The sequence below is a fragment of the Salvelinus alpinus genome, chromosome 12, assembly GCF_045679555.1.
Source record: "Salvelinus alpinus chromosome 12, SLU_Salpinus.1, whole genome shotgun sequence".
In the NCBI taxonomy this organism is placed as follows: domain Eukaryota; kingdom Metazoa; phylum Chordata; class Actinopteri; order Salmoniformes; family Salmonidae; genus Salvelinus; species Salvelinus alpinus.
In genome coordinates, this window is record NC_092097.1 from 58,048,629 (window position 1) to 58,075,771 (window position 27,143).

At 43.7% G+C, this 27,143-nt stretch overlaps 1 protein-coding gene across 8 annotated transcripts in view; it reads right to left on the minus strand.

The window, feature by feature from the left end:
* The window catches only part of atp2b2 (ATPase plasma membrane Ca2+ transporting 2), a 165,208-nt gene extending 138,731 nt beyond the window's left edge, over positions 1-26,477 (minus strand). For 2 of the 8 annotated variants that reach the window (XM_071336932.1, XM_071336933.1), the window contains exons 1-2: positions 26,149-26,477; positions 25,007-25,853 (exon numbers count right to left, since the gene is read on the minus strand). In XM_071336932.1, coding sequence (XP_071193033.1) covers positions 25,007-25,211 — 205 coding nt within the window. In that variant the 5' untranslated portion in view covers positions 25,212-25,853; positions 26,149-26,477. The remainder of the gene's footprint in view (positions 1-25,006; positions 25,854-26,148) is intronic. The other 6 variants (XM_071336936.1, XM_071336928.1, XM_071336929.1 and 3 more) reach the window with 6 other exon arrangements.
* Between the last annotated feature and the right edge of the window lie 666 nt (positions 26,478-27,143).

A 27,143-nucleotide genomic window follows, 5' to 3' on the forward strand; every position in this document is an offset into this window, starting at 1 on the left:
TAGCATGAGCATGAGCCTGAATATTACCGAGTTGAGTGAACCAAACCATAAAATAGAAGATTTAATTAAATGCATTTTAGTACTCAGAGAAAACCATGCATTATAAATAAGTGAGAAAATGCTTCTTGCTCCCCCCCCCCCAAAAAAAATATCAGAATTTACACCTTGCCCAAGGCTTTGGAGATACACATCGAGACGAGATACATCATTCTGCTCTGAACCAGGACTGTAACCATTTAGATATTAGGGAATAGGGTCCTGGTCTATAGTAGTACAACTATATAGGGAATAGGGTCCTGGTCTATAGTAGTACACTATATAGGGAACAGGGCCCTGGTCTATAGTAGTACACTATATAGGGAATAGGGCCCTGGTCTATAGTAGTGCACTATATAGGGAATAGGGTGCCTTTTGAGAAACACACAGCCTTAGACTTTAGACTAGAAGAAGTTAAAACGGCATCCTCGATAGACGAACCTTAGGCACAGGAACAGGAAATTACATCAGAGTATACCAAATAAATGTGAGGTCACAGGAAGTGATGTAATATATGCTTCTTATTTCACTTCCTGTGTACCAAAATAAAGGTGAAGTGTGTGAAATGTGCTTTGCTACTGAAGGGGTGGGTGGGGGGGGGGGGGGGGGGTGGGCTGGGAATGGTAGCTACTGAAGGGGTGGGGGGGGGTGGTGGGCTGGGAATGGTAGTCAGCTTGAACTGGTGATTGACCTTAATACTGTAGGCCCAACAAATTAAATCAAATCAAAGTGTATTTGTCACGTGCGCTGAATACAACAGGTGTAGACCTTACAGTGAAATGCTTACTTACAGGCTCTAACCAATAGTGCAAAAAAGGTATTAGGTGAACAATAGGTAAGTAAAGAAATAAAACAACAGTAAAAAGACAGGCTATATACAGTAGAGAGGCGATATACAGTAGAGGCTATATACAGTAGAGAGGCGATATACAGTAGAGAGGCTATATACAGTAGAGAGGCTATATACAGTAGAGAGGCTATATACAGTAGAGAGGCTATGTACAGCAGAGAGGCTATATACAGTAGAGAGGCTATGTACAGCAGAGAGGCTATGTACAGTAGAGAGGCTATATACAGTAGAGAGGCTATATACAGTAGAGAGGGTATATACAGTAGAGAGGCGATATACAGTAGAGAGGCGATATACAGTAGAGAGGCGATATACAGTAGAGAGGCTATATACAGTAGAGAGGCTATATACAGTAGAGAGGCTATATACAGTAGAGAGGCTATATACAGTAGAGAGGCTACATACAGTAGAGAGGCTATATACAGTAGAGAGGCTATATACAGTAGAGAGGCTATATACAGTAGAGAGGCTATATACAGTAGAGAGGCTATATACAGTAGAGAGGCTATATACAGTAGAGAGGCTATATACAGTAGAGAGGCTACATACAGTAGAGAGGCTATATACAGTAGAGAGGCTATATACAGTAGAGAGGCTATATACAGTAGAGAGGCTATATACAGTAGAGAGGCTATATACAGTAGAGAGGCTATATACAGTAGAGAGGCTATATACAGCAGAGAGGCTATATACAGTAGAGAGGCTATATACAGCTATATGCTTTAAGTTAAAAACTAAAGGTGGCATTTCTGCGTGACTAAAGTGCAGATGTTGTATTGCGTCAACCAATGGCTGTGTCCCACAGCATCAACTGCACAGTTGTGTATCACATGTGGTTAGTTGATATGTTAAAGAGATTCTCCGGTACTTTAGTATACCTTCTAGTCAGTAGTTATGAAAGCAGTCAAAACGAGCCAAAAGTGGTCCCCAAAAAGTGCGTACTATGGAACATTCTGGAACAGGTTACGTCTCTGGCACCAAAGTAGCAGATTTTCCATTCTCCATTAATTAAAAGGCAAAGAATTGTAATGTTAAAGCACATCAATACATATGACTTTCTGGATGAAACAGTACGATTGACTTGAGCATGTTTTTAGTATGTTAATAACTATTGTTATGGGTTAGATAGAATGATTAATTGTGCAAAATTCATTTATTTTATTTATTTCACCTTTATTTAACCAGGTAAGCCAGTTGAGAACAAGTTCTCATTTACAACTGCGACCTGGCCAAGATAAAGCAAAGCAGTTCGACACAAACAACAACAACAGAGTCACACATGGAATAGCCGGAGGCTAAGTACATACGGGGACAGAATGTTTGCATAAGAGTGTGCCAAATGATAGGTGACCATTGCTGTACGTTCATACCTCAGGGTGAGGGGGTAACATCTGAAAGAGCTCAGTGGTGATTGGAATCCGTTTGGATGGGTTTAGTCACTATTTGGTGTTATGGGAGCTACACTATTTCATTGGTTGATTTATGGCTCAGTTATTTTTATTTTTTTACAATAACGCGTATTAAGAAAGTGTGCAGCAAAGTCGGCAGGCTCTTACGTAAACATGTCCGGCTACAAATACATTTTGCATAATTAATCAATCTATCTAACCCAATCTTATAAAAGTGTTGTTTGACAGAATCTGCAGTCTCTCTTTCCTTTGATTAGATATTCCAAAGACAGTGTTTTGGTTCAAACCCCAGTAGCGTCAACAGTCACAAGATGTCTAGCGATCCCACGACTACCTTAGTCAGCAACAAACCTCCCCATGTCCTCTCTGTCTCCCCCCTCCGTCCTACGGACGCTGATCGTGTCTGAGAATGTGGCCCTGGCGACAGAGGGAGGAGAGGAGATGTAGGTCAACATGGAGATGAACAGACAGGAGAGAGAGCGAAAGAGAGGAAGGGAAGGAAAGGATGGAGGAAGGCTTGATGGATCAATGGGTCAATTTGATCGCTATTGTATCAAACACTGCAATCAACACTGTCCAATGTAACAGTATGTATGTGTATTTACACTCCTATTCCCTGATCTGCCATACATTTACAATATATTATATTCCCTGATCTACCATACATTTACAATATATTATATTCCCTGATCTGCCATACATTTACAATATATTATATTCCCTGATCTACCATTCATTTACAATATATTATATTCCCTGATCTACCATACATTTACAATATATTATATTCCCTGATCTACCATTCATTTACAATATATTATATTCCCTGATCTACCATACATTTACAATATATTATATTCCCTGATCTACCATACATTTACAACATATTATATTCCCTGATCTGCCATACATTTACAATATATTATTTTTCCCTGATCTGCCATACATTTACAATATATTATATTCCCTGATCTGCCATACATTTACAATATATTATATTCCCTGATCTGCCATACATTTACAATATATATTTGAAGAATGGTGTAAAAATAGTATCTCTTCTTCTTCTACTATTTTCTCCTGTGCAGAGAGTATTATTATATAGTATTAAAGAGTAGTATTATATAGTATTAAATGGTAGTATCATATAGTATTAAAGAGTATTATTATATAGTATTAAATGGTAGTAGTATATAGTATTATTATATAGTATTAGAGAGTATTATTATATAGTATTAAATTGTAGTATTATATAGTATTAAATAGTATTATTATACCGTATTAATGAGTAGTATTATACAGTATTAAATAGTAATATTATACCGTATTAAAGAGTAGTACTATATAGTATTAAATGGTATTATTATATAGTATTAACGTTTATTATTATATAGTACTAAATAGTAGTATTATATAGTGTTAAAGAGTATTATTATATAGTATTAAAGAGCAGTATTATATATTAGTAAATAATAGTAGTATATAGTATTAAATGGTATTGTTATACAGTATTAAAGAGTATTAAAGAGTAGTATTATATAGTATTAAAGAGTATTATTACACAGTAGTAAAGAGTATTATTAGATATTAGTAAATAATAGTGGTATATAGCATTAAAGAGTCGTATTATATAGTATTACGGAGTAGTAATATATAGTATTAAAGGTTATTATTATATAGTATTAAATAGTATTATTATACCGTATTAAATAGTATTATTATATAGTATTAAATAGTATTGTTATACAGTATTACATGGTATTATTATATAGTATTAAATAGTATTGGTATACAGTATTAAAGGGTATTGCTATATAGTATTAAATACTATTGTTATATAGTATTAAAGATTATTATTACGTGGTATTAAATAGTATTATTATATAGTATTAAAGAGCATTGTTATATAGTATTAAATAGTATTGTTATACAGTATTAAAGAGCATTGTTATATAGTATTAAAGAGTATTGGTATATAGTATTGACGGGTAGTATTATATAGTATTAAAGAGTAGTATTATTTAGTATTAAAGGGTAGTATTATATAGTACTAAAGAGTAGTGTTGTATAGTATTAAAGAGTATTATTATATAGTATTAAAGAGTGGTATTATATATTAGTAAATAATAGTAGTATATAGTATTAAAGGGTAGTATTACAGAGTATTATATACTAATACAGCCAGAACAGAACTTCTTCTTTCTCTTCTGCAACAGAACAACAGCTCTGCTCCCCTAAGGTCATCCAGACAGCAGAGTATTGCTTCCAAATGGCTCCCTATTCCCTATATACAACTCTATTGGGTCCTGGTCCTGGTCTAAAGTAGTGCACCATATCGTGAATAGGGTGCTATTTGGGATGGAGACAAAGGCTTTGTTCCTGTAGAAGAAAACAGTCGCACAGACACACAGAGAGACACACAGAGAGACACACACAGAGATACGCAGAGACACAGAGAGACACAGAGAGACACACAGAGAGACACAGAGAGACACACAGAGAGACACACACAGAGACACACAGAGAGACACACAGAGAGACACACACAGAGACACACAGAGAGACACACACACACACACACACACAGAGACACACACACACAGAGACACACACACACACACACACACACACAGAGACACACACACACACACACACACACACACACACACACACACACACACACACACACACACACACACACACACACACACACACACAGAGACACACACAGAGACACACACAGAGACACACACACACACAGAGACACACACACACAGAGACACACACACACACAGAGACACACACACACAGACACACACACAGAGACACACACACACAGAGACACACACAGAGACACACACACAGACACACACACACACAGAGACACACACACACACACACACACACACACACACACACACACACACACACACACACACACACACACACACACACACACACACACACACACACACACACACACACACGTCATTTAGAATCTGTCCTCGGAGAGAAAGGCCTTGTTTTTCTTTCTAAGAATTGCTGCTGGTAAAATCAGGGCAGCGAGGAGCGTACAGTGTGTGCGTGCGTACAGTGTGTGTGTGTGCATGTCTGAGTGAGCAGTTGTGAGGGGCGGGATATAAAAAAGTGGAGGAATGATCCTTATTAAGTAAGGAGACTGTGCTCCATGGCAGTAATTCCTAGTGGGGTTGAGATGAAATAGGATGTGTCACAGGGGAATGAGAGACGTGGGCTACTGGCCCAGATTAGGATGATCATTCCTCCCTCTCCTCTTCATCATCTTCCTCCGCTCGCTCGCTCGATCCTGATCCCTACTTCCTCTCTCCTCCTCTACCTTCTCTCCACTCCTCCATTCTCCTCTTCCCTCCTTCCTCTCTCCTCCTCTTCCCCCCTTCCTCTCTCTTCCTCTTCCCTCTCTACTCCTCCTCACTACTCCTCCTCTCTCCTCCTTTCTCTTCCTCCCCTCCTCTCTAATCCTCCTCTCTCCTCCTCCCCTCCTTTCTCTCTAATCCTCCTCTCTCCTCCTCCCCTCCTTCCTCACTACTCCTCCTCTCTCCTCCTTTCTCTTCCTCCCCTCCTTCCTCTCTCCTCCTCCCTCTCTAATTCTCTTTTCTCCTCCTCCCCTCCTTCCTCTCTACTCCTCCTCTCTACTCCTCCCCTCCTTCCTCTCTAATCCTCCTCTCTACTCCTCCCCTCCTTCCTCTCTAATCCTCCTCTCTACTCCTCCCCTCCTTCCTCTCTAATCCTCCTCTCTACTCCTCCCCTCCTTCCTCTCTAATCATCCTCTCTACTCCTCTTCCCTCCTTCCTCTCTACCCCTCCTCCTGATCGGTCTCACTGTCTCTCATCTTTCTTCTTCCCTCTCCTCCTCCTCCCTCTCGCCTCCTCCCCTCTCTCTCTGTCCTTTACCACAATGTCTTTGACAGCAGTCGCCAACCTTTTCTCAGTAAAGATCACTTTCTGAGTTAAAAAGCAAGCCAAGATCTAACGCTCAAATTATTTTTTAAACATGACTTAAAACATGTAACATTACCCTAATAAAACAGTTCAGTAGGAATGATGTTTGTGCAGTAGGTCTAATACATTATCACAGCATATTGGCTATATGCCTGTTCTAATACATTATCACAACATATCTATATGCCTGGCCCGACAATATTATTATTCTCAGAACATATTATATTTCAAAACTCAAGCTTTGATAACAAAATAGTTCAGTTCAGGGCCTGAAACTAACGTTTTGGTCCATCACCCACCATGGCAGGTAGATTTAAAAAATCTATCAGATTTATTTAACCAGCCAAAATATTTCTGTGCCATGATCACGCCAACAAAGAAAAACGGATGAGCATGCTGTGTAATGTTTCTAAAGCAATACAAGGCATTACTAGTAAGAAGTAACGTGGTATAAGGCTCAAAAGTTGTTTTTTTTTAATTAACAAAATTGTGACCTGAGTCTTTTAACCAAAATATCACAGATGACACAGATGTCCGGGTTACCGCGGCAACGAGGGCAACCTGAGCCAAGTCTACGTGCACGCCTGTGAGAAACGAGAATCTGACTAGTAGCTGATGAGTCTTCGCTGAAGTATATACTCAAACACTGAAGGGAAAAACAACCTTGTGAACAAAACTATGTAAATAGACAAAGAAACACGAGGACAAAAGTTGACTTCAGTAAACTTCAGAGTAAATTAGATCAACTGTTATGACTGTGGCTCCAGTGAGACTGACCAAAGAGAGGGGACAAGGTCTTCTACCTGACCAGAGAGAGGGGACAAGGTCTTCTACCTGACCAGAGAGAGGGGACAAGGTCTTCTACCTGACCAGAGAGAGGGGACAAGGTCTTCTACCTGACCAGAGAGAGGGGACAAGGTCTTCTACCTGACCAGAGAGGGGGGACAAGGTCTTCTACCTGACCAGAGAGAGGGGACAAGGTCTTCTACCTGACCAGAGAGAGGGGACAAGGTCTTCTACCTGACCAGAGAGAGGGGACAAGGTCTTCTAGCTGACCAGAGAGGGGGGACAAGGTCTTCTAGCTGACCAGAGAGAGGGGACAAGGTCTTCTAGCTGACCAGAGAGAGGGGACAAGGTCTTCTATCTGACCAGAGAGAGGGGACAAGGTCTTCTACCTGACCAGAGAGAGGGGACAAGGTCTTCTATCTGACCAGAGAGAGGGGACAAGGTCTTCTATCTGACCAGAGAGAGGGGACAAGGTCTTCTAGCTGACCAGAGAGTGGGGACAAGGTCTTCTACCTGACCAGAGAGAGGGGACAAGGTCTTCTACCTGACCAGAGAGAGGGGACAAGGTCTTCTACCTGACCAGAGAGAGGGGACAAGGTCTTCTACCTGACCAGAGAGAGGGGACAAGGTCTTCTAGCTGACCAGAGAGGGGGGACAAGGTCTTCTACCTGACCAGAGAGAGGGGACAAGGTCTTCTACCTGACCAGAGAGAGGGGACAAGGTCTTCTACATGACCAGAGAGGGGACAAGGTCTTCTAGCTGACCAGAGAGGGGACAAGGTCTTCTACCTGACCAGAGAGAGGACAAGGTCTTCTAGCTGACCAGACAGAGGGGACAAGGTCTTCTAGCTGACCAGAGAGAGGGGACAAGGTCTTCTACCTGACCAGAGAGAGGGGACAAGGTCTTCTAGCTGACCAGAGAGAGGGGACAAGGTCTTCTACCTGACCAGAGAGGGGACAAGGTCTTCTAGCTGACCAGAGAGAGGGGACAAGGTCTTCTAGCTGACCAGAGAGAGGGGACAAGGTCTTCTAGCTGACCAGAGAGGGGGGACAAGGTCTTCTACCTGACCAGAGAGAGGGGACAAGGTCTTCTACCTGACCAGAGAGAGGGGACAAGGTCTTCTACCTGACCAGAGAGAGGGGACAAGGTCTTCTACCTGACCAGAGAGAGGGGACAAGGTCTTCTACCTGACCAGAGAGAGGGGACAAGGTATTCTACCTGACCAGAGAGGGGGGACAAGGTCTTCTACCTGACCAGAGAGAGGGGACAATGTCTTCTACCTGACCAGAGAGAGGGGACAAGGTCTTCTATCTGACCAGAGAGAGGGGACAAGGTCTTCTAGCTGACCAGAGAGAGGGGACAAGGTCTTCTATCTGACCAGAGAGAGGGGACAAGGTCTTCTAGCTGGCCAGAGAGAGGGGACAAGGTCTTCTACCTGACCAGAGAGAGGGGACAAGGTCTTCTATCTGACCAGAGAGAGGGGACAAGGTCTTCTACCTGACCAGAGAGAGGGGACAAGGTCTTCTACCTGACCAGAGAGAGGGGACAAGGTCTTCTAGCTGACCAGAGAGGGGGGACAAGGTCTTCTACCTGACCAGAGAGAGGGGACAAGGTCTTCTACCTGACCAGAGAGAGGGGACAAGGTCTTCTACATGACCAGAGAGGGGACAAGGTCTTCTAGCTGACCAGAGAGGGGACAAGGTCTTCTACCTGACCAGAGAGAGGACAAGGTCTTCTAGCTGACCAGACAGAGGGGACAAGGTCTTCTAGCTGACCAGAGAGAGGGGACAAGGTCTTCTACCTGACCAGAGAGAGGGGACAAGGTCTTCTACCTGACCAGAGAGAGGGGACAAGGTCTTCTACCTGACCAGAGAGAGGGGACAAGGTCTTCTACCTGACCAGAGAGGGGACAAGGTCTTCTAGCTGACCAGAGAGAGGGGACAAGGTCTTCTAGCTGACCAGAGAGAGGGGACAAGGTCTTCTAGCTGACCAGAGAGGGGGGACAAGGTCTTCTACCTGACCAGAGAGAGGGGACAAGGTCTTCTACCTGACCAGAGAGAGGGGACAAGGTCTTCTACCTGACCAGAGAGAGGGGACAAGGTCTTCTACCTGACCAGAGAGAGGGGACAAGGTCTTCTACCTGACCAGAGAGAGGGGACAAGGTATTCTACCTGACCAGAGAGGGGGGACAAGGTCTTCTACCTGACCAGAGAGAGGGGACAAGGTCTTCTACCTGACCAGAGAGAGGGGACAAGGTCTTCTATCTGACCAGAGAGAGGGGACAAGGTCTTCTAGCTGACCAGAGAGAGGGGACAAGGTCTTCTATCTGACCAGAGAGAGGGGACAAGGTCTTCTACCTGACCAGAGAGAGGGGACAAGGTCTTCTACCTGACCAGAGAGAGGGGACAAGGTCTTCTATCTGACCAGAGAGAGGGGACAAGGTCTTCTAGCTGACCAGAGAGTGGGGACAAGGTCTTCTACCTGACCAGAGAGAGGGGACAAGGTCTTCTACCTGACCAGAGAGAGGGGACAAGGTCTTCTATCTGACCAGAGAGAGGGGACAAGGTCTTCTAGCTGACCAGAGAGTGGGGACAAGGTCTTCTACCTGACCAGAGAGAGGGGACAAGGTCTTCTACCTGACCAGAGAGAGGGGACAAGGTCTTCTACCTGACCAGAGAGAGGGGACAAGGTCTTCTACCTGACCAGAGAGAGGGGACAAGGTCTTCTAGCTGACCAGAGAGGGGGGACAAGGTCTTCTACCTGACCAGAGAGAGGGGACAAGGTCTTCTACCTGACCAGAGAGAGGGGACAAGGTCTTCTACATGACCAGAGAGGGGACAAGGTCTTCTAGCTGACCAGAGAGGGGACAAGGTCTTCTACCTGACCAGAGAGAGGACAAGGTCTTCTAGCTGACCAGACAGAGGGGACAAGGTCTTCTAGCTGACCAGAGAGAGGGGACAAGGTCTTCTACCTGACCAGAGAGAGGGGACAAGGTCTTCTACCTGACCAGAGAGAGGGGACAAGGTCTTCTACCTGACCAGAGAGAGGGGACAAGGTCTTCTACCTGACCAGAGAGGGGACAAGGTCTTCTAGCTGACCAGAGAGAGGGGACAAGGTCTTCTAGCTGACCAGAGAGAGGGGACAAGGTCTTCTAGCTGACCAGAGAGTGGGGACAAGGTCTTCTACCTGACCAGAGAGAGGGGACAAGGTCTTCTACCTGACCAGAGAGAGGGGACAAGGTCTTCTACCTGACCAGAGAGAGGGGACAAGGTCTTCTACCTGACCAGAGAGAGGGGACAAGGTCTTCTAGCTGACCAGAGAGGGGACAAGGTCTTCTACCTGACCAGAGAGAGGGGACAAGGTCTTCTACCTGACCAGAGAGAGGGGACAAGGTCTTCTACATGACCAGAGAGGGGACAAGGTCTTCTAGCTGACCAGAGAGGGGACAAGGTCTTCTACATGACCAGAGAGAGAGGACAAGGTCTTCTAGCTGACCAGAGAGAGGGGACAAGGTCTCTACATGACCAGAGAGAGGGGACAAGGTCTTCTACCTGACCAGAGAGGGGACAAGGTCTTCTACCTGACCAGAGAGAGGGGACAAGGTCGTCTACCTGACCAGAGAGGGGACAAGGTATTCTACCTGACCAGAGAGATGGGAAAAAGTATTCTACCTGACCAGAGAGAGAGGACAAGGTCTTCTACCTGGGATATAGGGTTCTAGGCTGGGATATCAGGTTTTAAACTAGGACATATAGTTCTAGAATGGCATATAGGGTTCTAAGCTGGGAAATATATTTCTAAATTGGGATATAGGGTTCTAGAATGGGATATAGGGTTCTAGAATGGGATATAGGGTTCTAGACTGGGATATAGGTTTATAGACTGGGATATATGGTTCTAGAATGGGATATAGGGTTCTAGACTGGGATATATGGTTCTAGACTGGGATATAGGGTTCTAGACTGGGATATAGAGTTCTAGAATTGGATAGAGGGTTCTAGAATGGGATATAGGGTTCTAGACTGGGATATAGGGTTATATAATGGGATATAGGGTTCTAGACTGGGATATAGGGTTCTATAATGGGATATAGGGTTCTAGAATGGGATATAGGACACCGTCTGAAGGACAGTCTGTATGATGTACTCTGGGATAAGATGTCCTTTCCAGTGAGATGTGAGGGGCCATCATCCAGAAATAGAAAAGGAGAGCAGGGATGGAGGGAGGGAGAGAGAGTGGGAGGTGTGAGGAGAGAGGAGGACAGACAGACACAGTGAGGGAACAGAAGGGGTGGAGAGATGCCCAATAGTGGAGATGTTGCCATATATGTTCCGAGTCATATTCCTTTCAAACTTAGAGTGGATCTTATGTCAGAGGCTGTTTGTTGAAGTAATATGGCTACAGGTTCACATGACTCACCTAAAGCCAATTATTGTGGGAAGCTCAATAAACACAAGTCTAAAAGTCAGTATCTGAATAATGTGTGTGAAATGCTTGATAATGTATGTGAAATCAACAGAGATGTATATTTTCTGGGTGACCGAAAATATTGACTTGCTTTTCATCAAGCTGCTCACTCAACAAAAAACAAGTCAAAAAGTCAAACTGTCAAAAAGTTATCAGTCGACCTACCAGGGTATTTACAAATAACACAGGAATGAAATCATCAACATATACGGATCACATCTTTATAGGGATGGGCATTTAACATGTACAGCACTTACACAAATGATAATTGGCTGAGAGAAATTGATAAAAAGCTGTTTTGTTAGACTTCAGTACATCTTTTGACATTCTTGTTCATACTATGCTGTTAGAAAAACGTATGTGTTATGGCTTTACATCACCTGCTATATTGTGGATGAAGAGTTACCTGTCTAACAGAACACAGAGGGTGTTATGGCTTTACATCACCTGCTATATTGTGGATGAAGAGTTACCTGTCTAACAGAACACAGAGGGTGTTATGGCTTTACATCACCTGCTATATTGTGGATAAAGAGTTACCTGTCTAACAGAACACAGAGGGTGTTCTTTAATGGAAGCCTCTCCGACATTATCCAGGTACGGTCAGGAATTCCCCAGGGCAGCTGTCTAGGCCCCCATGCATTTTTCAATATTTAATAAGGACCTGCCACTAGCTCTTAGGAAAGCCAATGTGTCTATGTATGTGGATGACTCAACACTAAACATGTCAGCTACTACAGCTGAAATGACTGCGACAAAACATGTTGATACAACAATAGCTAAGATGGGGGAGAAGTCTGTCCATAATAAAACGCTGCTCTACCTTCTTAACAACACTATCATCAAGGCAGGTCCTACCGACTCTAGTTTTGTCACACCTGGACTAATGTTCAGTCGTGTGGTCAGGTGCCACAAAGAGGGACTTAGGAAAATTACAATTGTCTCAGAACAGGGCAGCACGGCTGGCCCTTAAATGTACACGGAGAGCTAACATTAATAATATGTATGTAAATCTCTCATGGCTCAAAGTGGAGGAGAGATTGACTTCATCACTACTTGTTTTTGTAAGAAGTATTGACATGTTGAAAGCACTGAGCTGTCTGTTTAAACTACTAGCACACAGCTCAGACAACCATCCATACCCCACAAGACATGCCACCAGAGGTCTCTTCACAATCCCCAAATCCAGAACAGGCTATGGGAGGTGCACTGTTCTCTACTTCAGAGAGCTATGACTATTCAAATCACATTTTATTTGTCACATGAATACAACAGGTGTAGATCTTACCATGAAATGCTTACAAGCCCTTAACCGACAAGGAAGATGTTATTTTTTTAAAGTACAAAAATATTAGCAAAAAAGTATAAAAACCTGCCTCGGCAAGAACTAATGAGGATCCATAATAAACCCCAGGAAGAGTAGCTGCTACCTTGGCAGGAACTAATGGGGATCCATCATAAACCCCAGGAAGAGTAGCTGCTGCCTTGGCAGGAACTAATGGAGATCCATAATAAACCCCAGGAAGAGTAGCTGCTGCCTTGGCAGGAACTAATGGGGATCCATAATAAACCACAGGAAGAGTAGCTGCTGCCTTGGCAGGAACTAATGGGGATCCATAATAAACCACAGGAAGAGTAGCTGCTGCCTTGGCAGGAACTAATGGGGATCCATAATAAACCACAGGAAGAGTAGCTGCTACCTTGGCAGGAACTAATGGGGATCCATAATAAACCCCAGGAAGAGTAGCTGCTGCCTTGGCAAGAACTAATGAGGATCCATAATAAACCCCAGGAAGAGTAGCTGCTGCCTTGGCAAGAACTAATGAGGATCCATAATAAACCCCAGGAAGAGTAGCTGCTGCCTTGGCAAGAACTAATGGGGATCCATAATAAACCACAGGAAGAGTAGCTGCTGCCTTGGCAGGAACTAATGGGGATCCATAATAAACCCCAGGAAGAGTAGCTGCTGCCTTGGCAGGAACTAATGGGGATCCATAATAAACCACAGGAAGAGTAGCTGCTGCCTTGGCAGGAACTAATGGGGATCCATAATAAACCACAGGAAGAGTAGCTGCTGCCTTGGCAGGAACTAATGAGGATCCATAATAAACCCCAGGAAGAGTAGCTGCTGCCTTGGCAGGAACTAATGGGGATCCATAATAAACCCCAGGAAGAGTAGCTGCTGCCTTGGCAGGAACTAATGAGGGTCCATAATAAACCCCAGGAAGAGTAGCTGCTGCCTTGGCAGGAACCAATGGGGATCCATAATAAACCACCAGGAAGAGTAGCTGCTGCCTTGGCAGGAACTAATGGGAATCCATAATAAACCCCAGGAAGAGTAGCTGCTGCCTTGGCAGGAACTAATGAGGATCCATAATAAACCCCAGGAAGAGTAGCTGCTGCCTTGGCAGGAACTAATGGGGATCCATAATAAACCACCAGGAAGAGTAGCTGCTGCCTTGGCAGGAACCAATGGGGATCCATAATAAACCACCAGGAAGAGTAGCTGCTGCCTTGGCAGGAACCAATGGGGATCCATAATAAACCACCAGGAAGAGTAGCTGCTGCCTTGGCAGGAACCAATGGGGATCCATAATAAATACACACAAAAAAATGCACTGCAGACGTATTAGCAGACAGCCCTCTTATTGTCTTGTCTTCTAAACTGTTTACGGTTAATGATTAGACTCAGTGTTCCTTTGTCTCTGTCTGTGTCTGTGTTTCTAGAGCTGTGTCCTAAATAGAATCCTATTCCTATTGTGTAAGAACAGAATATGAGATTCCAACCTGGACTCAGGGGTAGACGTTACATAGTACATATGTCTCCCTCCATTTAGTATGATACGTAATGTTTCATATGGTATGCATTAATTCATGGCTGTACATCATCCAATACGTACAATATGTTATGAATTTGCAATTTGTTGAGGCTAACGTTGTTCTATACAGTTCCAGATAAACCCCTTTTGGTTCCAGTTAGAACCCTTTTGGTTCCAGTTAGAACCCGTTTGGGTTCCATGTAGAATATTTTCAACTGGGGGTTCTACCTGGAACCAAAAAGGGTTCTCCTATGGCGACAGTTGAAAATAACCCAATTGGAACCCTTCTTTCTAAGACTATACACAGCATTTAGGATGTGGAGTGGGCTTGGCTGGGCTGGGAGAGGCTGGGCTGGGAGAGGCTGGGAGAGGCTGGGCTGGGAGAGGCTGGGCTGGGAGAGGCTGGGCTGGGAGAGTCTGAGCTGGGAGAGGCTGGGCTGGGAGAGTCTGGGCTGGGAGAGGCTGGGCTGGGAGAGGTTGAGCTGGAAGAGGCTGGGCTGGGCTGGGAGAGGCTGTGCTGGAAGAGGCTGGGCTGGGAGAGGCTGGGCTGGGAGAGGCTGGGCTGGGAGAGGCTGGGCTGGGAGAGTCTGAGCTGGGAGAGTCTGAGCTGGGAGAGTCTGAGGTGGGAGAGGCTGAGCTGTGAGAGGCTGGGCTGGGAGAGGCTGGGCTGTGAGAGTCTGAGCTGTGAGAGGCTGGGCTGTGAGAGGCTGAGCTGGGAGAGGCTGAGCTGGGAGAGGCTGTGCTGGGAGAGGCTGGGCTGGGAGAGGCTGTGCTGGGAGAGGCTGGGCTGTGAGAGGCTGGGCTGGGCTGTGAGAGGCTGAGCTGTGAGAGGCTGGGCTGTGAGAGGCTGAGCTGGGAGAGGCTGTGCTGGGAGAGGCTGTGCTGGGAGAGGCCCACTAGATCCTGTACATTCAGTAGATAAGCAGTCCGGACCCCTTGGGATTCATAATATATGATGACCATGTTACCTGAGCATGTTGACAGATTGGTTTACCTGTCAGGAGAATAACCCAGATCATCACACGCTCTGTGGATTTACTTCACCGCTACACACACACACACACACACACACACACACACACACACACACACACACACACACACACACACACACACACACACACACACACACACACACACACACACACACACACACACACACACACACACACACACACACACACCCCCACACCCTTTTTAAATATTATAATAGAAAGTTACATTTATCTGGAACCTAAAAGTGTTCGTCGACTGTCCCATAAGATAACCATTTGAATAACCCTTTTAGGTTCCTGGTAGAACCATCTATAGAAAGGGCTCTACTTGGAACCCAAAAGGTTCTACGTGGAACCCAAAAGGGTTATCCTATGGAGACAGCCGAAGAAACCTTTTGGAACCATTCTTTCTAAGAGTGTGCGTAGTATTTACTGAACCAAGTAGTCTCAGGGTGCATCCCACATAGAACCCTATTCCCTATATAGTGCCATAGGGCTCTGGTCAAAATAAGTGCACTATGTAGGGAATAGGGTGCCATTTGGGACACTCATTTAGTGTCAGCGTTGGTGGTATCACCAGCTGACCTAGAAGTCATGTCTACTGAAGCTAGGGGCCGAGAGGAGAGGAGGAGAGCTGGACACACCATCGTCCCAAAGAGCACCATAAACCCTACATAGTACACTACTTTTGACCGGAGCCCTACGGGGTTCCCTATGTTAGTGCATTATATATGCAATAGGGTGCCATTTTGGACGTGACTGAGTCGCATCTCTCTGCTGTCCTCTCCTCTCCCTCTCATGTTACATGGAAAGCTGCGGGGACAGTGATGTGTAACAACCTTGTATATAATGATACCTTATTCTCAGCCTGGTCTCATTGACTAAACGTAACATAATACATGTAAATCCAGGCCACTCAAATTACACTGAATAAAAATATAAACGCGACATGTAAAGTGTTTGTCCCATGTTTCACGAGCTGAAATAAAATATCGCAGACACAGGGCCTCTCGAGCAGCGGTCTAAGGTCCTGCTTTGCAGTGCTAGATGCGTTACAGTTCATTCCCGGGCCGTGCCACAACCGGCTGTGGCCGGGAGTCCCATAGGACGTCGCACAATTGGCCCAGTGTCGTCCGGGTAAGAGGAGGGTTTGTCCGGGGGGGCTTTACTTGACTCATCTTGCCCTAGCAACTCCGGTCGTCAGGTGAACGGTATTTCCCTCCGACACATTGGTGCGGCTGGCTTCCGGATTAAGCTGGCGAGTTTTAAGAAGCGCGGTTAAGCGTGTCATGTTTCGGAGCATATATGACTCCACCTTCGCCTCTTGGGGAGTTGCAGCGATGAGACAAGATCGTAATTGAAATTGGGAGAAAAAAAGGGGTAAAATACAACAACAAAAATATATATAATATTAAAAAATAAAATTTCCATACACACATAAAGCTTATTTCTCTCAAATTCTGTGCACAAATGTGTTTATATCCCTGTTAATGAGCATTTCTCCTTTGCCAAGATAATTCCTCCACCTGACAGGTGTGGCATTTCAAGAAGCTGATTAAACAGCATGATCATTACACAGGTGCACCTTGTCCTGGGGACAATAAAAGGCCACTCTAAAATGTGCAGTTTTGTCACACAACACAATGCCACAGATGTCTCAAGGGGAATGTGCAAATTGCATGCTGTCTGCAGGAATGTCCACCAGAGCTGTTGCCAGAGAATTTGATGTTAATTTCTCTACCATAAGCCACCTCAAACATTGTATTAGAGAATGTGGCGTCATGTGGGCAAGCGGTTTTCTGATATCAACGTTGTGAACAGAGTGCCCGATGGTGGCGATGGGGTTAACCCATTAACCCCTAGCCTTAACCCCTACCCCTAGCCTTAACCTCTATCCCCTTTAACCTAACTCCTATCCCTAACCTTAACCCCTAACCCTAACCCCTAGCCTTAACCCCTAACTCCTAGCCTTAACCCCTAGCCCCTTTAACCTAACTCCTAACCTTAACCCCTAGCCTTAACCCCTAACCCCTAGCCTTAACCCCTAACTCCTAACCTTAAACCCTAACCCCTAGCCTAGCTAACGCTAGCCATCTAACTAACTTTAGCCACAGCAAATTGGAATTCGTAACATATCAAGTTTTTGCAAAATGCGTAACATATTGTATGTTTTGGAAATTCGTAAGATATTGTATGAATTGCAACCAGGGCTCCCGAGTGGCGCAGTGGTCTAAGGCACTGCATCTCAGTGCTAGAGGCATCACTACAGACCTTGGTTCGAGTCCAGGCTGTATCACAACCGGCCGTGATTGGGTGTCCCATAGGGCGGCGCACAATTGGCCCCAGCATCGTCCAGGTATGGCCAAGGTAGGCCGTCACCGTAAATAAGAATTTGTTCTTAATTGACTTACCTAGTTAAATAAAGGTTAAATAAACACATAATACGTCATACATGATGGATATCCACAAATTAATACATACCATACAAAATGAAACATATAATACTAAATGGTGTAACCTGGATTTACATACAGAATAATACATAATTATCTGATACCATGTTGTTGTCCACAGAGCCATGGCTGAAACCTGATGATTTATCATATAGCTTTCAGGATATACAACAACTAATAATACAAGACCTACAGACAGATACCATGTAACAACATCAGACTGTTCTATGTGTTCTATGTAACAACATCAGACTGTTCTATGTGTTCTATGTAACACCAGACTGTGTTCTATGTGTTCTATGTAACACCAGACTGTGTTCTATGTGTTCTATGTAACACCAGACTGTGTTCTATGTGTTCTATGTAAACACCAGACTGTGTTCTATGTGTTCTATGTAACACCAGACTGTGTTCTATGTGTTCTATGTAACACCAGCCTGTGTTCTATGTAACACCAGACTGTGTTTTATGTGTTCTATGTAACATCAAACTGTGTTCTATGTGTTCTATGTAACACCAGACTGTGTTCTATGTGTTCTATGTAACACCAGACTGTGTTCTATGTAACACCAGACTGTGTTCTATGTAACACCAGACTGTGTTCTATGTGTTCTATGTAACACCAGACTGTGTTCTATGTAACATCAGACTGTGTTCTATGTGTTCTATGTAACATCAGACTGTGTTCTAAGTGTTCTATGTAACATCAGAATGTGTTCTATGTGTTCTATGTAACATCAGACTGTGTTCTATGTAACATCAGACTGTGTTCTATGTGTTCTATGTAACATCAGACTGTGTTCCATGTGTTCTATGTAACATCAAACTGTGTTCTATGTAACATCAGACTGTGTTCCATGTGTTCTATGTAACATCAAACTGTGTTCTATGTAAGATCAGACTGTGTTCTATGTGTTCTATGTAACATCAGACTGTGTTCTATGTGTTCTATGTAAGACCAGACTGTGTTCTATGTAACACCAGACTGTGTTATATGTAACATCAGACTGTGTTCTATGTAACATCAGACTGTGTTCTATGTGTTCTATGTAACATCAGACTGTGTTCTATGTGTTCTATGTAAGACCAGACTGTGTTCTATGTGTTCTATGTAAGACCAGACTTTGTTCTATGTGTTCTATGTAACATCAGACTGTGTTCTATGTAACACCAGACTGTGTTCTATGTAACACCAGACTGTGTTCTATGTGTTCTATGTAACATCAGACTGTGTTCTATGTAACACCAGACTGTGTTCTATGTGTTCTATGTAACATCAGACTGTGTTCTATGTGTTCTATGTAACATCAGACTGTGTTCTATGTGTTCTATGTAACATCAGACTGTGTTCTATGTGTTCTATGTAACATCAGACTGTGTTCTATGTGTTCTATGTAACACCAGACTGTGTTCTATGTAACACCAGACTGTGTTCTATGTGTTCTATGTAACATCAGACTGTGTTCTATGTGTTCTATGTAAGACCAGACTGTGTTCTATGTAACACCAGACTGTGTTCTATGTGTTCTATGTAACACCAGACTGTGTTCTATGTAACACCAGACTGTGTTCTATGTAACACCAGACTGTGTTCTATGTAACACCAGACTGTGTTCTATGTGTTCTATGTAACACCAGACTGTGTTCTATGTAACATCAGACTGTGTTCTATGTGTTCTATGTAACATCAGACTGTGTTCTATGTGTTCTATGTAACATCAGACTGTGTTCTATGTGTTCTATGTAACATCAGACTGTGTTCTATGTGTTCTATGTAACATCAGACTGTGTTCTATGTGTTCTATGTAACATCAGACTGTGTTCCATGTGTTCTATGTAACATCAAACTGTGTTCTATGTAACAGACTGTGTTCTATGTAACATCAGACTGTGTTCTATGTAACATCAGACTGTGTTCTATGTAACATCAGACTGTGTTCCATGTGTTCTATGTAACATCAAACTGTGTTCTATGTAACACCAGACTGTGTTCTATGTGTTCTATGTAACATCAGACTGTGTTCTATGTGTTCTATGTAACACCAGACTGTGTTCTATGTGTTCTATGTAACACCAGACTGTGTTCTATGTAACACCAGACTGTGTTCTATGTGTTCTATGTAACATCAAACTGTGTTCTATGTGTTCTATGTAACACCAGACTGTGTTCTATGTGTTCTATGTAACACCAGACTGTGTTCTATGTAACACCAGACTGTGTTCTATGTAACACCAGACTGTGTTCTATGTAACACCAGACTGTGTTCTATGTGTTCTATGTAACACCAGACTGTGTTCTATGTAACATCAGACTGTGTTCTATGTGTTCTATGTAAGACCAGACTGTGTTCTATGTGTTCTATGTAAGACCAGACTGTGTTCTATGTGTTCTATGTAACATCAGACTGTGTTCTATGTAACACCAGACTGTGTTCTATGTAACACCAGACTGTGTTCTATGTGTTCTATGTAACATCAGACTGTGTTCTATGTAACACCAGACTGTGTTCTATGTGTTCTATGTAACATCAGACTGTGTTCTATGTGTTCTATGTAACATCAGACTGTGTTCTATGTGTTCTATGTAACATCAGACTGTGTTCTATGTGTTCTATGTAACATCAGACTGTGTTCTATGTGTTCTATGTAACACCAGACTGTGTTCTATGTAACACCAGACTGTGTTCTATGTGTTCTATGTAACATCAGACTGTGTTCTATGTGTTCTATGTAAGACCAGACTGTGTTCTATGTAACACCAGACTGTGTTCTATGTGTTCTATGTAACACCAGACTGTGTTCTATGTAACACCAGACTGTGTTCTATGTAACATCAGACTGTGTTCTATGTGTTCTATGTAAGACCAGACTGTGTTCTATGTGTTCTATGTAACACCAGACTGTGTTCTATGTGTTCTATGTAACACCAGACTGTGTTCTATGTAAGACCAGACTGTGTTCTATGTGTTCTATGTAACATCAGACTGTGTTCTATGTGTTCTATGTAAGACCAGACTGTGTTCTGTGTTCTATGTAACATCAGACTGTGTTCTATGTGTTCTATGTAACACCAGACTGTGTTCTATGTGTTCTATGTAACACCATACTGTGTTCTATGTAACATCAGACTGTGGTCTATGTGTTCTATGTAACACCAGACTGTGTTCTATGTGTTCTATGTAACATCAGACTGTGTTCTATGTAACACCAGACTGTGTTCTATGTGTTCTATGTAACATCAGACTGTGTTCTATGTAACATCAGACTGTGTTCTATGTGTTATATGTAACACCAGACTGTGTTCTATGTAACATCAGACTGTGTTCTATGTGTTCTATGTGTTCTATGTAACATCAGACTGTGTTCTATGTGTTCTATGTAACATCAGACTGTGTTCTATGTGTTCTATGTAACACCAGACTGTGTTCTATGTAACATCAGACTGTGTTCTATGTGTTCTATGTAACATCAGACTGTGTTCTATGTAACACCAGACTGTGTTCTATGTGTTCTATGTAACACCAGACTGTGTTCTATGTAACATCAGACGGTGTTCTATGTGTTCTATGTAACACCAGACTGTGTTCTATTTGTTCTATGTAACATCAGACTGTGTTCTATGTAACACCAGACTGTGTTCTATGTGTTCTATGTAACACCAGACTGTGTTCTATGTAACATCAGACTGTGTTCTATGTGTTCTATGTAACACCAGACTGTGTTCTATGTGTTCTATGTAACATCAGACTGTGTTCTATGTAACACCAGACTGTGTTCTATGTGTTCTATGTAACACCAGACTGTGTTCTATGTAACATCAGACTGTGTTCTATGTAACACCAGACTGTGTTATATGTGTTCTATGTAACATCAGACTGTGTTCCATGTGTTCTATGTAACATCAGACTGTGTTCTATGTGTTCTATGTAACATCAGACTGTGTTTCATGTGTTCTATGTAACATCAGACTGTGTTCTATGTAACACCAGACTGTGTTCTATGTGTTCTATGTAACACCAGACTGTGTTCTATGTGTTCTATGTAAGACCAGACTGTGTTCTATGTAACACCAGACTGTGTTCTATGTGTTCTATGTAACACCAGACTGTGTTCTATGTGTTCTATGTAACACCAGACTGTGTTCTATGTGTTCTATGTAAGACCAGACTGTGTTCTATGTGTTCTATGTAACACCAGACTGTGTTCTATGTGTTCTATGTAACATCAGACTGTGTTCTATGTGTTCTATGTAACACCAGACTGTGTTCTATGTGTTCTATGTAACACCAGACTGTGTTCTATGTGTTCTATGTAACATCAGACTGTGTTCTATGTGTTCTATGTAACACCAGACTGTGTTCTATGTGTTCTATGTAACACCAGACTGTGTTCTATGTGTTCTATGTAACATCAGACTGTGTTCTATGTAACACCAGACTGTGTTCTATGTAACATCCGACTGTGTTCTATGTGTTCTATGTAACATCAGACTGTGTTCTATGTGTTCTATGTAACATCAAACTGTGTTCTATGTAACACCAGACTGTGTTCTATGTAACATCAGACTGTGTTCTATGTGTTCTATGTAACATCAGACTGTGTTCTATGTAACACCAGACTGTGTTCTATGTAACACCAGACAAATCTCAGTCCCCATCCCGGCAGGAGGCCTTTTGCATTTTGGTCGGCCGTCATTGTAAAATAAAGAGGCTGCTCTCAAATAAAATAATGTTTACATTCTATTTTACTCTCTCTGTATTATATTCTACTGTATTTTAGTCAATGCCACTCAGACATTGCTCGATCTAATATTTATACACTACCGTTCAAAAGTTTGCGGTCACTTAGAAATGTCCGTGTTCATAAAGAAAAGCAACTTTTTTGTCAATTTTTGTCCATTAAAATAACATGAAATTGATCAGAAATTCAGTGTAGACATTGTTAATGTTGTCAATGACTATTGTAGCTGGACATTGTTACACTGGAGGATCCGCCCCTTTTTATAAATGTTCTCCTAAAATGACCCAAATCTAACTGCCTGTAGCTCAGGCACTGAAGCAAGCATATGCATATTCTTGGTACCATTTGAAAGGAAACACTTTGAAGTTTGTGGAAATGTGAAAGGAATGTAGGAGAATATAACACAATAGATCTGGTAAAAGATAATACAAAGAAAAAACAACTGTTCTTTTGTATTTTTTTTGTACCATCATCTTTCAAATGCAAGAGAAAGGCCATCATGTAATTTAGATTTTGGCCACTAGATGGAGGCAGTATATGTGCAAAGTTTTAGACTGATCCAATTAACAATTGTATTTCTGTAAAAAAAAATGTATCAAGACTGCCCAAATGTACCTAATATGTTTATTAATAACTTTTCAAGTTCATAACTGTGCACTCTCCTCAAACAATAGCATTGTATTCTTTCACTGTAATAGCTACTGTAAAATGGACAGTGCAGTTAGATTAACAAGAATTTAAGCTTTCTGCCAATATCAGATATGTCCTGGGAAATGTTCTTGTTACTTACAACCTCATGCTAATCGCATTAGCCTACGTTAGCTCAAGGGGCACCGATCCCGAATAAGTTAAAGAAGCAATAAAACTGGCCTTCTTTAGATTAGTTGAGTATCTGGAGCATCAACATTTGTGGGTTCGATTACAGGCTCAAAATGACCAGAAACAAATACCTTTCTTCTGAAACTCGTCAGTCTATTCTTGTTCTGAGAAATGAAGGTTATTCCATGCAAGAAATTCCCAGGAAACTGAAGATCTCATACAACACTGTGTACTACTCCCTTCACAGAACAGCGCAAACTGTCTCTAACCGGAATAGAAAGAGGAGTGGGAGGCGCCAGTGCACAACTGAGCAAGAGGACAAGTACATTAGATTGTCTAGTTTGAGAAACAGACGCCTCACAAGTCCTCAACTGGCAGCTTCATTAAGTAGTATCAGCAAAACATCAGTCTCAACGTCAACGGTGAAGAGGCGACTCCGGGACGCTGGCCTTCTAGGCTGAGTTGCAAAGAAAAAGCCATATCTCAGACTGGCCAATAAACAGGAAAGATTACGACGGGCAAAAGAACACAGACACTGGACAGAGGAACATTGGAAAAAAGTGTTATGGACAGACGAATCTAAGTGTGAGGTGTTCGTGAGATGCAGAAAAAATGAAAAGATGCTGGAGGAGAGATTGACGCCATCTGTCAAGCATGGTGGAGGCAATGTGATGGTCTGGGGCTGCTTTGGTGGTTGACGCCATCTGTCAAGCATGGTGGAGGCAATGTGATGGTCTGGGGGTGCTTTGGTGGTGGTAAAAGTGGGAGATTTATACAGGGTAAAAGGGATCTTGAAGAAGGAAGGCTATCACTCCATTTTTCAACGCCATGTCATACCCTGTGGACGGCGCTTAATTGGAGCCAATTTCCTCCTACAACAGGACAATGACCCAAAGCACAGCTCCAAACTATGCAATAACTATTTAGGGAAGAAGCAGTCAGCTGGTATTCTGTCTATAATGGAGTGGCCAGCACAGTCACCGGATCTCAACCCTATTGAGCTGTTGTGGGAAGAGCTTGACCGTATGGTACGTAAGAAGTGCCCATCAAGACAATCCGACTTGTGGGAGGTGCTTCAGGAAGCATGGGGTGAAATCTCTTCAGATTACCTCAACAAATTGACAACTAGAATGACAAAGGTCTTCAAGGCTGTAATTGCTGCAAATGGAGGATTATTTGATGAAAGCAAAGTTTGAAGGACACAATTATTATTTCAATTAAAAATCATTATTTATAACCTTGTCAACGTCTTTGCTATATTTTCATATTCATTTTGCAACTCATTTCATGTATGTTTTCATGAAAACAAGGACATTTCTATGTGACCCCAAACTTTTCAACGGTAGTGTATATTTCTTAATTCTCTTCTTTTACTTTTAGATTTGTGTGTATTGTTGTGAATTGTTAGATATTACTGGAACTAGGAACACAAGCATTTTCGCTACACACCCACATTAACATCTGCTACATATGTGTATGTGACCAATACAATTTGATTTGATTTGGCTGGTCATTAACACACACACTACGACACGGACACACACCGACACACACCGACACACACACAGAACCCCCCGCACCTCACCCCTCCACACGCGCACACACACACACACACTCATCAAGCCCGGAGGCCGGTGTGAAGTAGTGTGACTTACCTTCTGTGGGTGATGTTTTGAGCCGTTGACAGAGCCCGTCCATGTCCCCGTAGTCCTCCTGGATCTTAACCACCGCCTCGCTGCCTCTCAGCTCCATGAGTTCACGCAGCTCCATGACCGAGACCCCAAAGCCCCCCTCGTGGTTACTGCTGCCATCGTTTCTTTGGTTCTTAGAGTAATAATCACTGTTCGTCAGGTCCCCCATGATGACTTGACTAGCTAGTATTGCTCAGTAACTCGACGAAGAAGGAGTACAAACCACAGACAAAACTTTACGGGGGGGGGGGGGGTGGGTTGAGAGAGAGAGAGAGAGAGAGAGAAAAAGAGGGATTCTCGAAATGAAGAGAGGGATGAATGCCACTGGAATGTGCCCGGCAATACCGGCGATACTGGTGAAAAACCACACGATAGAGAGAGAGAGAGAGAGAGAGAGATAGAGAGACAGAGAGAGAGAGAGCAAGACAGAGAGAGAGAGAGAAAGAGACAGATGCTGTAGCGCCCACCGACAGACAGAGGAAGAGCTAAATCCCGTTGTCAATTTGAGATACAGAGCTAAGATCCCTCAGTCAGCGACAGTGTGGAGAGAAGACCATACGACCATACGACCATCCAGAGAACACTAAGGGCAGCCAGCTAGACCAGTGAGACCGGCAACGAGAGAGGCAACGAGAGGAGAGGCGTACGTCCACAGGAGAATAACGATCCCTTCTGGTCTTCTGTTACTGTGAGTCAATCGGGAGCCGCTCCAGATCCATGTTCCCATTCTGCTTCTTCTATCTTCTATCTCCGTCTGCAGTCTGTCTCTGTCTGCATTCTGTCTACATGGTGGTCCTCTTCATTACTCCTTCTGAGAGAGAGAGAGAGAGAGAGAGAGAGAGAAAAGAGACAGTGAGGAAAGAGAGACAGAGAGGAGAGAGAGAAGGAGAGAGGGAGACCGAGATAGAGAGAGAGATAGCGAGAGAGAGGAAAGAGAGAAGGAGAGAGGGAGAGAGAGATAGAGAGAGAGAGATAGCGAGAGAGAGGAAAGAGAGAAGGAGAGAGGGAGAGAGAGAGAAGGATGAGAGTGTAGCAGGCGTTAGCTCTGTGAGTCTATGTCAGTGTCAGTGACAGTGGTAAAGAGAAGAAGCACAGAGCGGTCGTACCGGTGATGAGTGAGGAGAGTGAGGAGTGAGCCCAGGCTGCCAGTGCCGCGGAGCCGCATCGCGTGTGTGAGAGAGAGAAATGAGGACAGAACGGAGAGGAGGGAGGTTGCCTGCGACTGCAGTGGGAGCTGCGCAGAATGAGCACTCTGATGCCAGCAGCACACACCACAGCATAGCAGAGCCCAGAGACAGAGAGAGAGAGAGAGCCCAGAGAGAGAAAGAGAGAGAGAGAGAGAGAGAGCCCAGAGAGAGAGAGAGATATGAGAGAGAGAGAGAGCCCAGAGAGAGCCCAGAGAGAGAGAGAGAGAGACAGACAGAGAGAGAGAGGGACAGAGAGAGAGAGTGCGGCAGGACTAAGCTACAGAGGCAGTGCAGCAACAGTGCATGGATCTCTCTGTCATGAGAAGGAGGACCATTGCTCAGCACTCTCTCTCTCACTCTCTCTCTGCTCCTCTCTCTCTGCCCCTCTCTCTCTCTGCCCCTCTCTCTCTCTGCCCCTCTCTCTCTAATCCTCTCTCTCTGCTCCTCTCTCTCTCTGCCCCTCTCTCTCTGCCCCTCTCTCTCTCTCTGCTCCTCTCTCTCTCTGCTCCTCTCTCTCTCTGCTCCTCTCTCTCTCTCTGCTCCTCTCTCTCTCTGCTCCTCTCTCTCTCTGCCCCTCTCTCTCTCTGCCCCTCTCTCTCTCTGCCCCTCTCTCTCTCTGCCCCTCTCTCTCTCTGCTCCTCTCTCTCTCTGCTCCTCTCTCTCTCTGCTCCTCTCTCTCTCTGCTCCTCTCTCTCTGCTCCTCTCTCTCTGCTCCTCTCTCTCTGCATAATTTTTTTTATAGCTATTTGGAGATCAAAAACAAGCAAAAATGACTCAAGCCATTATAACCGTGTTGCTGTTGCTCCACTCACCTCAGTCAATAGGAGACTGAACATTCACCTCAGTCAATAGAGGACTGAACATTCACCTCAGTCAATAGGAGACTGAACATTCACCTCAGTCAATAGGAGACT